Genomic DNA, 12,791 nt, shown 5'->3' on the forward strand with positions numbered 1-12,791 from the left:
ATCATTTAAAGTTCCTGCAGTCCCCTTAGGAGGAGGCATCTCACCTTCCATTAAAAGAACACCATCTTCCACAGTAGAAATATTATTCTTAAAACCAGTACAACCATCCTTAACACCCTCAAGATGGGTAGGAGGGTTCAAAGGAAAGGACAAATCATCCAGCAAAAGAGGAATAGAACTAACATTCATTTTAAGTAGCATTTCTATTTTTTTACCAACTAAACATCCCCTAATAGCCAAGCCTTCAAATTTCCATAAGCCTACAACTTACTATTTATGATGGAACAAAAAAAGCTGAGAGGTAAGCTTACCATAGTTGTATCCTATTCCATAAGTAGAAGTTGGCGGTGCCTTATCAATCCAATTGAATGAAAGGGATATCCCTTCACCTCTCCCTTATTCAATTGCACAAAAGAAGGTATGCAAATAGAGCCCTTCAAAAGGACATTCTAATTCATATCATCCAAATCGTTCTTGTAATCCAATTGAACGAAAGCGGTGGAGTAATCTCACCTGAGATTACAAGAAGATAAAGGAGTGGGAGATCTGGCGAGAGATGAGAGGGGAGCCGGAGTCGTTCTGGGCGATGAGGAACGATTTGAGGAGGGAGATTACAAGAACGATTTGGATGATATGGATTAGAATGTCCTTTTGAAGGGCTCTATTTGCATACCTTCTTTTGTGCAATTGAATAAGGGAGAGGTGAAGGGATATCCCTTTCATTCAATTGGATTGATAAGGCACCGCCAACTTCTACTTATGGAATAGGATACAACTATGGTAAGCTTACCTCTCAGCTTTTTTTGTTCCATCATAAATAGTAAGTTGTAGGCTTATGGAAATTAGAAGGCTTGGCTATTAGGGGATGTTTAGTTGGTTAGGGCGCGCGTCGACGTCGGCGGCGGCGGCGGAGCCGAAGTGGGCGGCAGTTTCGACTTACTGTCGGCGACATGGGGTGAATCGGGGGGCGGTTCAGTGCCGAAAGCGGTGGAGTAATCTCGCCGGAGATTACAAGAAGATAAAGGAGTGGGAGATCCGGCGAGAGATGAGAGGGGAGCCGGAGTCGTTCTGGGCGATGAGGAACGATTTGAGGAGGGAGAGAAAGTTGCCGGGGTTCTTTGATCGGGAGGTGTATGATATACTTGACGGCGTGTCGCCGGCGGCGGCATCGTCGGCGGCGCGGGCGGCTCCGGCGGTGGAGGAAGAGGGGGATGTAGAGGAGGTGGTGTTTGATAGCGGACGGAGCGCGGCGGATGATGGTCTCTTTTCGGATTTTGAGGAGGAGAAAGAGGCGGAGGAAGGGGACGAAAGCGAGATGGAGAGGCCGACGCCGCCCGTGGAGGTCGTTCCGATTTCTGGTAAGTTTGATTTCTAGGGTTTAGTAGGGCTGATTGGGGGAATTGATCAATCCATCAATAGATGATAATTGATGTTTGAGATTGATTGTTGATTGTGTTTAGCTCTTTTTATTTCTCTATTGGTTTATTTATATTTTGAAATTTAGGGGACCAGATTTCTTTTGTTGAGATTGATCATTTTGTTGGCTTTTTCGTTTGATTGCAGAGAAGAAGTTGGAATTAGTTCAAGAGGAGGAATCTACTCCAGGTTATGCTTTGTTTCATTGAGTTTTTTTTTTTCTTAATATATTTTTGCTGCTAATTTTACCATGAAATCGACTTTTGTTTTCAAGTTATCTTCTTGTTTATCATAAGATATTCATCTGAGTTCCAACTTTGGAGTAACAACAAATTGATCAATATCAACTGTCTTCGTTGAATCAAATTTTAGAAAAAATACATTTTAAGAAACGTCTCTATTAAATATTGTTTTTTGTTTATTCTGGATATGTGCAGCTGTGAAAGTTTTTCGAAGATTCATGTCATTTTAAAGAAAAGGCAGCGTGGTGACAGAATTTCCTTTAACTTACTGTGACAATTCCACCTTTTTTTTTTGTGAAAAGTAGTCTGATTGAGTAATGATGAGGTACAACTATTTTAACATTGAAGGGGCTGTTTCGTAGCATGGAGGAAAAGCAAATATTAGTATAACAACAAGTTTTTATCCTTAATAGAGACGTTTCTTAAAATGTATTTTTTCTAAAATTTGATTCAACGAAGACAGTTAATATTGATCAATTTGTTGTTACTCCAAAGTTGGAACTCAGATGAATATCTTATGATAAACAAGAAGATAACTTGAAAACAAAAGTCGATTTCATGGTAAAATTAGCAGCAAAAATATATTAAGAAAAAAAAAAACTCAATGAAACAAAGCATAACCTGGAGTAGATTCCTCCTCTTGAACTAATTCCAACTTCTTCTCTGCAATCAAACGAAAAAGCCAACAAAATGATCAATCTCAACAAAAGAAATCTGGTCCCCTAAATTTCAAAATATAAATAAACCAATAGAGAAATAAAAAGAGCTAAACACAATCAACAATCAATCTCAAACATCAATTATCATCTATTGATGGATTGATCAATTCCCCCAATCAGCCCTACTAAACCCTAGAAATCAAACTTACCAGAAATCGGAACGACCTCCACGGGCGGCGTCGGCCTCTCCATCTCGCTTTCGTCCCCTTCCTCCGCCTCTTTCTCCTCCTCAAAATCCGAAAAAAGCCCATCATCCGCCGCGCTCCGTCCACTATCAAACACCACCTCCTCTACATCCCCCTCTTCCTCCACCGCCGGAGCCGCCCGCGCCGCCGACGATGCCGCCGCCGGCGACACGCCGTCAAGTATATCATACACCTCCCGATCAAAGAACCCCGGCAACTTTCTCTCCCTCCTCAAATCGTTCCTCATCGCCCAGAACGACTCCGGCTCCCCTCTCATCTCTCGCCGGATCTCCCACTCCTTTATCTTCTTGTAATCTCCGGCGAGATTACTCCACCGCTTTCGGCACTGAACCGCCCCCCGATTCACCCCATGTCGCCGACAGTAAGTCGAAACTGCCGCCCACTTCGGCTCCGCCGCCGCCGCCGACGTCGACGCGCGCCCTCTCCCTCGGCTTTCCACCACCCTCTTACCTTGTATGAGAACGAGGATCTCCTGCCGCGTCCACCGCGGAAGCCGCGGCGGCCGGCAAGCTTCGCCGCCGTTAGCGGCCGACGTCAACGCGGCAATTTCCATCCGAGCAATCAGTTAACGGAAAGTTAACGGCGGCAGGGGCTACTCGGCCCTTCTGTAGGGAAGGTAAGGCAAGGCGACCATAACGTACAACAAGGCGGAGAGGAGAGAGGGAGAGGAGAAAGCAGAGGGCAGGCCGAACAGATGAGGAAGTCGGGGACTTAATTAGGCCTTAATTAACCTACTAAAGAAGACCTAAGCGTGTTAATTACTTGGAGGGTACGGTCACCAATTGTGCAATGTATAGAGTCTAATTGCATAATAAATATATATTAATATTCGATTGGATGATATGGATTAGAATGTCCTTTTGAAGGGCTCTATTTGCATACCTTCTTTTGTGCAATTGAATAAGGGAGAGGTGAAGGGATATCCCTTTCATTCAATTGGATTGATAAGGCACCGCCAACTTCCTATTTATGGAATAGGATACAACTAAGGTAAGCTTACCTCTCAGCTTTTTTTGTTCCATCATAAATAGTAAGTTGTAGGCTTATGGAAATTAGAAGGCTTGGCTATTAGGGGATGTTTAGTTGGTTAAAAAATAGAAATGCAACCTAAAATTAATGTTTTGAAATTGTTTGAATATATATAAAATAAATTCATATGAATATTTTTATTTGGTGTAAAATAAAATAAATATAGTATAAAGTTTAAATATGACTACTAATGATAGATGATGGAGGTGGTTGGCGGTGGTTGTTGGTTGTTGTTGGTGACTGCGAGTGGTGGTGATGATGGTGGCAGGTGGGTGGCAACGGTAGTGACAGACGGGTGGCTGGCAACAGGCAGAGGAGGGTGTCGGCGGATGGGAGGGCGACGACGATGTTGGCGGCGATGATGGTGAGTGGCGGCCGACGATGGTAGAGGATGGCGGCTAGCAGTGGTGGTGGCTGGCAGGTGGCGGCAGTGGTGGACACTATAAACCATTATCACTTACATCATATTCATTATCACTTAAAATTGGATGAGTTTTATTACCTCAAAAATAAACTAGAATTATTTATACTATATTTACTTTGCTTTAATTTACTTTTCTTTTTCGTCCAATCAAATACCAAAAATTTCAAAACACATCCATTTGAAATACTTTACATCTTTATGCAATCTAGTCAACCAGCCATTTAGAAATATGAGGGGGCACTTGGTACTGTAATTATTGAAATTCTATTAAGTAACTCCAAATATAATTTTTCTCTTAGCAGTGCAATCCTTAAATGGGTTAACTCCTGGGAAGTTATATTAACGGGAAAAAATAGAGAGGGAAGTAGGCCAAAGTAGACAATAACTTTTTTGTTAAGAGTTTGAGAAATTAAAAAATGTTATCAAAGCAATACAACAACAATAAAATTTAAATTAAGTGACATACAAGATAAAACGCTATGGCATGTGGTCCACCTCTTGAACATTACATGGGACAATGTGCTATATGATAGGAAACACCAATTGAGATCATACTGACCATCTGAAAATTTTTATCTATCTAGTGGATGATTTTTGGGATAAGGATTTTAATTGTTTAAGTGGAGATAACTACTAAATAAATTAAGTAAAAAGTAGTAAAACTCTTAAATATTAAGGAACCTTTTGGTGTAATGGCTATAGATTCATTAATAAACTTCAAAGTTAATCATGCTCGTGTGGGAGCAATTATGAGATGGTGACCTCCTAGGAATTTACATCAACAAGAAAAAAATCATGAGGCCATTGGGACAAAGGGAACAATAAATTCATTGTTAAGAGTTTGGGATATTCCATCTTATTCCCTTTGAATTTGCATCTCAGTTGCCTCCTCTACACACCATACAACACCAAATTTAGTTTGTTCTTAGTGCTACTCTACCTAACCTACCACATCACTGATGGAGTTATAAATAGAACTCTATTCTACAAGAAATGGTTGAAAAAATTTAGCTAATATAATTAATTCATCTCATTTAATTCCCTGTGTGGTAGTCGCACACACTAATTCTCCTAGATAAGGATGGATAAAGGAGAATGTGAATTAATAATCGAGCAATAATATAACTATTATTAAGTACAATTTTCCAATACCAAGAGTGGCTGATTTATTGGATAGACTTGCATGGGCTTCTTTTTTTCTAAATTAGACATGTGAAGTGGGTGCCACCAAATTTGTATACGAACTGGGCCAGTTGATTAATGGTTGACAACCCTTTTAAGATCTTAGAATGATTAAATGAGTAGAAGGTGATACCTTTTGGACTTTATAACACACCCTCAACATTTATGCAACATATAAATGAAGTGCTTCACCCTTTCTTGGCAAACTGATGTGTTGCATATTTCGACAACAACCTCATATATAGTGCCATCATTGTTAAACTTGTTCACCACTTAAATTATATCTTTGAGTTCCTCTACGACCATAAACTTTATCTTAATTTACCCAAGTGTGAGTTTTCAACATCTATCATGCATTTATTGGGTTTTGTTTCATCTCACGAAGGTGTTTGAATAAATCCTTGAAAGGTTTTGCTAAGAAAAAAAGTTTAATGTCTCATAGTTTATTTGGTGTATGCACCTTCCATGGTTTGGTGAATTTCTACTAATGTTTTATTAAAAATTTAGTCTTATAATGGCCCTAATCATTGATTGTTTGAAAGCTAGTTCCTTTAAGTAGACTTTAGAACAACAACATAGTTTTGAAACCATAAAGCAAGTATATTTTGCATAGACACAGATGCATTTTCGTAAGGAATTGGAGCAATCTTTTCTCAAGAAATTAAGGCAGTTGAATTTTCAATGAAGATTGAATTCCATGAGATAAAAATCAAATGTATAAGAGTAAAAGTTATTTGCAATCATTCGAGCACTAAATCCTTGAGAACACTATCTTCTTCATCAATTTTTTCTACTATGTAGCAACTACTAATCTCTTTAATACATTAATAACTAGAAAACTATCAACATGATATGTATTAAATGTGACATCTTTATGTAGAAGTTCCACACAAGGCTGATAAATTGAATCGTGTGGAGGATGTACTTAGTTTATGTGCTACTCTATTCACAAAGTTATAAATGGAAACACTACCTTGTAGGAAATGAACAAAATTTATGACTTCGATGCAAACTTTGTTGAACTATGAAACTTATGATTTGTCAGGACTCAAACTAGCTATTATAACCTGTGCCATGGATTTTTATTTAAGGGTCTTTGTATTCCTCAAGCTTCTTCGATGCGATAATAAATAAAAGAAATTCACTTGCTTCCCTTGTTGGCTGGGGAAGACTAGCAAAAATCCAGTGTCAATTTTATTGGACCCATTTATATCGAGACATCTCAAGATTTACAAAGAGATGCTCTATATGTCAAACATATAAAAGACATGGGAAAGACACCTTTTCATACACTCCACTTTCAGTAGGGGGATCCATTTGGGGAAATTTAAGTATCGATTTTTTTAATTGACAACCAAGAACTCCATTTTTGTTAAGGATTAAAGTACGATAGTTCATACAAATGACAGTTTTTTCAGCTTGTGAAGGGAAAACAAGCGACATTGCAATGTGGCATGGAGGTGTTTTATTTTTTTAAAATCTAACATGATGAACCACTTCAAGAAGCTTTCTAAATTACTCCACCTATTCATGCAACCAATAGCTTCTCCTCTTATAGCATTCTTCTCCCCAACATCTCATGATTGCTTGCTATTATTGACTTCCTAACACTTTCCTTCCTTCATCGTTGTCACAATTCATGAATATATAACTCCCTTATGCATTATGTTGTGATCGAATGCGACACTGACATTAAGAATAAAATCAAATTTGAAGTAGGCAGACATAAGTGACTAGTTATCTAATTCTCTTAATGAATTGGAAAAGCAATAATCACACCCTTAATGACGCTAAGAATTTTTGCAAATCATCCCATTCATAGGTCATCAAAAATTGCAAAAGCTTTGTTATCTAATTATCTTGTCCTTTTAATAAGTCATTTTAGAAATGAATAAGTGAATTTAAAAACAAAATCTAATTCCCATTTTAAATTTATTTAAAATATCATCAAAACAATATCATCATCATAACAGATGAACAAATTAGCTAGAGAGCTTATAAAATAGAAGTAACTATATTACATATTGTTTATGTATGTTGCTTCTTCAAGTAAGTGTATTAGTCAACTAGAGCTTATCCCGCCACTTGCTTAACCTAAAAGGGCAATTCATTATTTGTTAATTACAACAAGTGATAACTATTTTATTTTCAATTATTGATTGTTATTGGATAACCTTAACTAATTTGTGCAGGGTTGCATCCTCTATATGAATAAGAAAATAGGCATAAATACTACAAAAATAATAGACACAACATAATTAATGTTAGTTTATGAAGAAACACACAAACCTGTGTGGTCCAAATTTAAAGGTAGCAAATAAAGGCATGTAACTGTTAATTCATAATGAATTAGCATGTCTAGATCTAGTGGTTCATACTTTTATTGATAACATTAAGGTAATGAGTTCAAGTCTCTACTCCTTCATTTAGTTATTATTTTATAGAAAAAAGTCTAAAGTTTTGCCTGTTATCAATTGTACTGAACAGTTCATTACCCTTAAGTGAAAACCAAAGTAGATATAACCCACAAATAGGACATGTCATATCGTGTAGAATGGACACAGACTACTATTTTTGAGACTTTATCAGATTTCTTCAAAATAAATAAAACTAAATAGCTTCTAATGAACTTCTAGGAAGAAGAAAAATAAACTCATCCATTTTTTTACATTTATCATCAAGATGTGTATATAATGATACACTATAGTACATTACTACAAATCCTGAAAGAGCAAATAAATGAAATCATAGCTCCAAAGAATCATATATAGTGTGAACTTATTCTCAGTTTTAGGGTATAAAATTATAATTTAATTAAATAAAATCCTAAAATTTCAGAATTTTTAATAACCGAGATAAATATAATATAACATATCTTGATCCAGACATCTTTCAGAATTGAGCCAATAGTAGAAAATGAATCAAAGTAACCAAAACCTAGCTTTCTTTCTGTAGAATTCTTCCTCTCTCTCTCTCTCTCTCTCTCTCTCTCTCTCTCTCTCTCTCTCAGACACACATACACACACGCTCACGCACTCACTCATTAGTTGCCTAAGGGGATGGGCTTCTTATTAAATGAAAATGAAGTGGATTTTGATATGAAATAAAAATATTTGGAACATGGTGCTTAACCCTACTGTTCCACAACATTCTCTATTAGAGAGCATGAAACACAACACTGACCTAGCACCATCATTTAAAATTATTTTTTTTTCAAAATAATAGAGAGCTCAATCCCATAATGTGCCTAACTTGGTGCTTGGAAACTCCCATGGAAAAATTTTAAAATTTTCCATTCATACACATAGACCCCCAAGACCTGGTTTAGAAAAGATTCAAACTATAAAATGCTTAAAAAAAATTACAAACAAATGTAAGAGGTGTAAATACAAAAAAATTAGTAGATTAATTTTATCATAGTGGATCCGAACAGGTGAAACTAAGCACTGCTTCATTGGGTATTATAATCCTCCCCATCTTAGAAAAATATCATATTGGATATATCAAAACTCATAACAATAAATCATATCATGATATAACTGTCAAATCTTGGATATCTTTTCTAAAGTAGCTTCTCTTTCTATTTTGTTCTTTCACTGGAGCTTGACCATTGAGAAATGTTTATTCCTCAAATTTTTAAAATTGTGTGGCATAATTCTTTTTGGTTCATATATGTAACTCAAATTTAGATGTACATAAACCTAATCTTTAGAAACTCGGTTCTGAAAATTAGACACTCATTTCCTTTGAGACGTCACATAAAATATATTATGAATATAATACATGTTCTCTAATAACTATTACTTGTAAGTAGAATTTCTAGTCCTTTCAATTATCTCAATTGGTATGACATACTTTGGACTCAAATCTTTCCAAACCTACTTACTCCCTTCATCTATTTGATCTTCTCATATAAAAAATCCCCTCTTTAGAACTCCATAGCTCAAAGCTTTAAATTATGATGATATTTTTGTCTATCCAGCACTATTGCTCATCTATCTCAGATTAGATGGATTTTTTAGTAGGTTCATCAACTAATACTTGCCTAATTATACTCATCTTACTCACTTCTGTCTAAGACATTAGGGTTCTACACTTCCTACCGTATAAAGCTTTATAAGGGGCTATACATATACTTGACCATGGGCGGATTTAGCATGGGGGCCATGGGGGCACGGGCCCCCACTGGCCAGTTAATTGGTATCTAATTAAGACTAATTACTCTTTCCAAGAAAAATGGCTTATGATAATCCTTCATTAAATAGAAAAAGCTATGCCTTCTTACGCTCACCTGTGCTTCTCCTCAATTCTCATTTTTTTCAATCAAGCTCACTCACTCTCCAAAAGAGAAGATTCTGCTATTTTTCTCAAAAAAAAAAAAAAAATCATTCTGTTTTCTCTGTCGTGTACCTATTCCCAAGGAAAAAAATGAATGGCTACAAACTGTAGCCATTTGATTATTCGCGCATCTTCAATTTCTAAATTACCTGTTTATTTTTTATCTATAAAAAATTATAACGCATATTTACTAATATTAAAAGAAATTAAAGACTTGCTGGGTAGGGGTTCGAATGGTTGTGCAACAGCATTAGTAAGGCATATTTTTTCTTTGATACAGCATAGTGAATCGTTAGTTCAAAAAGTTTTAGATGGTTTTCATATGGGATATAGTCTTAATATATCTAAGATAAAATTTTAAATTTAGATTTTTTTAAAGGTTTACTAATAGTAAAAGAAATTAAATAATTATTCTTTATTTAATTTGTAACTCAACGTGCTTGTAACAAAATTTAATTTCTACTTTTTCTTAATATTTGTAAATTATTTTGTCGGATTATCACAGTTTATTTACTTCAATAAATTAGAGTCGTATAAATTCTTGATAAGATTTGAAAGTTTTGAGACAAGTAACTTAAGATCACTAGCGGAGTTAGAATTTTTTCAATACAAGTTAAGACTTTATGGTCTTTTTGACACTATTATATCTTTCAATATTATAATTTTGCTAATTATATTTTCATTCAACTTAAAAAAAATTTGGCGTGAGAAATTATAGATAATATGTAAGAAAAATATCACGATTTAAAGTTCTCAATTGTAATTTTTTCTTTTATCATATATTCTATCATTTTATGTTGAGTCTGATGATTTAAAAAAGCATATTAAAATCAATTATGCCGGTCCTAAGCCCGAAAGAAAAAATTGAGGATTTTTTAAATTCAATAATTTGTGCCCCCACATGAAAAAAATTCTGGCTCCGCCCCTGTACTTGACTGAATACTATTATATATTGTAGGTAAATTCAATCCGAGAGAAATGAATTTACTAGATAGTCCCAAAGTCCATAACTCATAATCTCAAAAGATATTTTAAAACCTGAATAATCCTCTCAAATTGCTTATTGATCTACAGATGAAAAGTCATATAGAAATATAATTTAATACCTAGACCTTATTGAATGCTTCATAGCATAGAGATAAATGTATCTTCTCTATCAGAGAATATAAATTTTGGTACTCCATGCAGTCAGACAATCTCTCTTACAATCACTTAAATCAACATGTTGGAACAAAATAAAATCTATAGACTTCATCAAATGATCTACTATAGCCCAAATATCATCATATATCTACCTTGATCTAAGAAATCAAATAGTATAATCCATCATCACTTCTTCCCATTTTGATTATGGAATATATAAAGATTGTAGAAGATCACCTAGTCACTGATACTCTACTTTCACTAACTATTTGGCTTTAGATTTCGAAACAAAATCTACATCATTTCTCTTCAATCCAAACCACCAGAATATACCATGGAGATCACTATACCTCTTGTTGCTCCTCGAATACATCATAGAACCTAAATAATGTGCTTTTTGTAAAATCTCGCAACTTAAATATCCAAAACTAAGAACCTGCAACTTGTCCTCGCCAAAGATAACTAAAAAATTAGATTATCAGAATTATTATTTCTTACTATGCTTGATTTGACCAATTAGTTTTAGAAACTATTTATCTGACTTTAAAGCTTTCTGAATCCTTGTGTTTGTAGAGATAGTTGAATAATAATTTGAGCCAAGTCACCATAATCACATTCAACATGAGCAATCACTTCTAACTCAAACTTCTTCATATACAGAATTAGAAGATCATTAAAAGTGAATAGAAGAAATGACACTTTATGTTTGTGTGTCTTTTGTAAGGATTTATGCATAAGTAGTACCTCTAAATGGTTATGTCTAAATAATTATTTTATATAAAGAAGCTAGTGTACCCACATTAGATTGCAACTTTATAGCATACTACAAAAGAGTTCCTTGAATAATCATAGTTGGGCGCAAAAAGATCTTATGACACGACAAGCTCAAAATGATAAAATTGTGTTCTTTTTATTTCAGGCAAAAAAATAATTTTTTGTTAGAGGATGAGTCTACCTAGTTCAATGAGTTTAACTTGGCTGAGTTCAAGAAGAGTGATATGACACTTGAGTCATTTTTCACAAACTATTTAATCTGACCAGGTGTCTAGTTTTCTAGATATTAATAAGTAATGAACATACAATGTTTAAGTATTAATTTTAAAATAATGGATACCGAGCTCTTTGGTACAATTTAATTAATTAAGTCTATCATGTTTCATTAAACTCTAAGATTTTGATTAGCAACACATTGAAGTCACTTTGCTTGTTATGAAAAACACAGAATTGATTATGGTTTGTTAACACAAAATTTTCTTTGATCTTGCCCCTCATCTATGTTAATCTAAAAATTTTCTATTGATAAAAGTGCAATTAAAAAAAAAACTTAATATTACTGCATTAGAGGATCAGCATTTTATATGAATGTTTTTCCTGAATAAATGCATTGACAAAAATAGAATATTGTTATGTATCCAAGGGACATGTTATTATTGTTGAATCCTAGAATATTCACGGTGGTAGAGAAATATTAAGTTTTATTTCTTAACTTTGTATGAAGATCCAGCACACATGCTTATAAAAGAGAGGGTGTGGGATTCATAAGAGACACTAGAGTTTTTATGTGGAAACCCCTGAAAAAGGGGAAAACCATGTGGCCTGACCCAATTTGAATGAATCCACTATTATTTACAGTCAATTACAAATGAGGCCCTTCCTTGGGGGAAGGCCCTAGGTTGATGTAGAAAATGTACATCATATTACATGGTGGGAATTTGAAGAATTAGTATTGAAATGTTCGTTAGTCAGTGGGACAATAGTCAGTGGACAACAGAGGTCAGAAAGATCGTAGTATGACAATGGAAGTCAAAAAGATCGTTATCTGGCGATGAAGCTTGGAAGGATCGTAGTCGCCAAAGGAGGTCAAAAGAATTGTAGTCGGTAAGCGACAGAGGTTGGAAGGACCATAGTCGGCGGGCGACGGAGCTCGGAAAGACCATGTTCTGGTGATGGTGGTAGGAGGGACCATAATCGATGAAAGAGGTTTGAAGAATTGTAGTCGGTAGGCAACTGAGGTTGGAAGGATCATAGTCATCAGGCAACACATGTTGGAAAGAATGTAGTCTGGTAACGGTGGTTGGAGGGACCATAGTCA

The 12,791-nt window shown here is 35.3% G+C and overlaps 2 protein-coding genes across 2 annotated transcripts; one reads left to right on the forward strand and one right to left on the reverse strand.

Annotated features, from left to right (window-relative positions):
* The first annotated feature begins 865 nt into the window (after positions 1-865).
* Positions 866-1,757, forward strand: LOC110094447 (trihelix transcription factor ASR3-like). The gene is made up of 2 exons (XM_020819687.2): positions 866-1,358; positions 1,564-1,757. Exons 1-2 carry the CDS (start codon positions 866-868, stop codon positions 1,623-1,625), a joined length of 555 nt encoding a protein of 184 aa, XP_020675346.1. The 3' UTR covers positions 1,626-1,757.
* Positions 1,758-2,166: 409 nt separating this feature from the next.
* Positions 2,167-3,299, reverse strand: LOC110094476 (trihelix transcription factor ASR3-like). Its single transcript, XM_020819728.2, has 2 exons — positions 2,527-3,299; positions 2,167-2,321 (listed from the first exon to the last, which is right to left on the reverse strand). The coding sequence occupies exons 1-2, from the start codon at positions 3,134-3,136 to the stop codon at positions 2,260-2,262; spliced, it is 672 nt and encodes a 223-aa protein (XP_020675387.1). The 5' UTR covers positions 3,137-3,299; the 3' UTR covers positions 2,167-2,259.
* Positions 3,300-12,791: the final 9,492 nt, after the last annotated feature.

Source organism: Dendrobium catenatum, unplaced genomic scaffold (genome assembly GCF_001605985.2).
Source record: "Dendrobium catenatum unplaced genomic scaffold, ASM160598v2 fragScaff_scaffold_629, whole genome shotgun sequence".
In the NCBI taxonomy this organism is placed as follows: Eukaryota; Viridiplantae; Streptophyta; class Magnoliopsida; order Asparagales; family Orchidaceae; genus Dendrobium; species Dendrobium catenatum.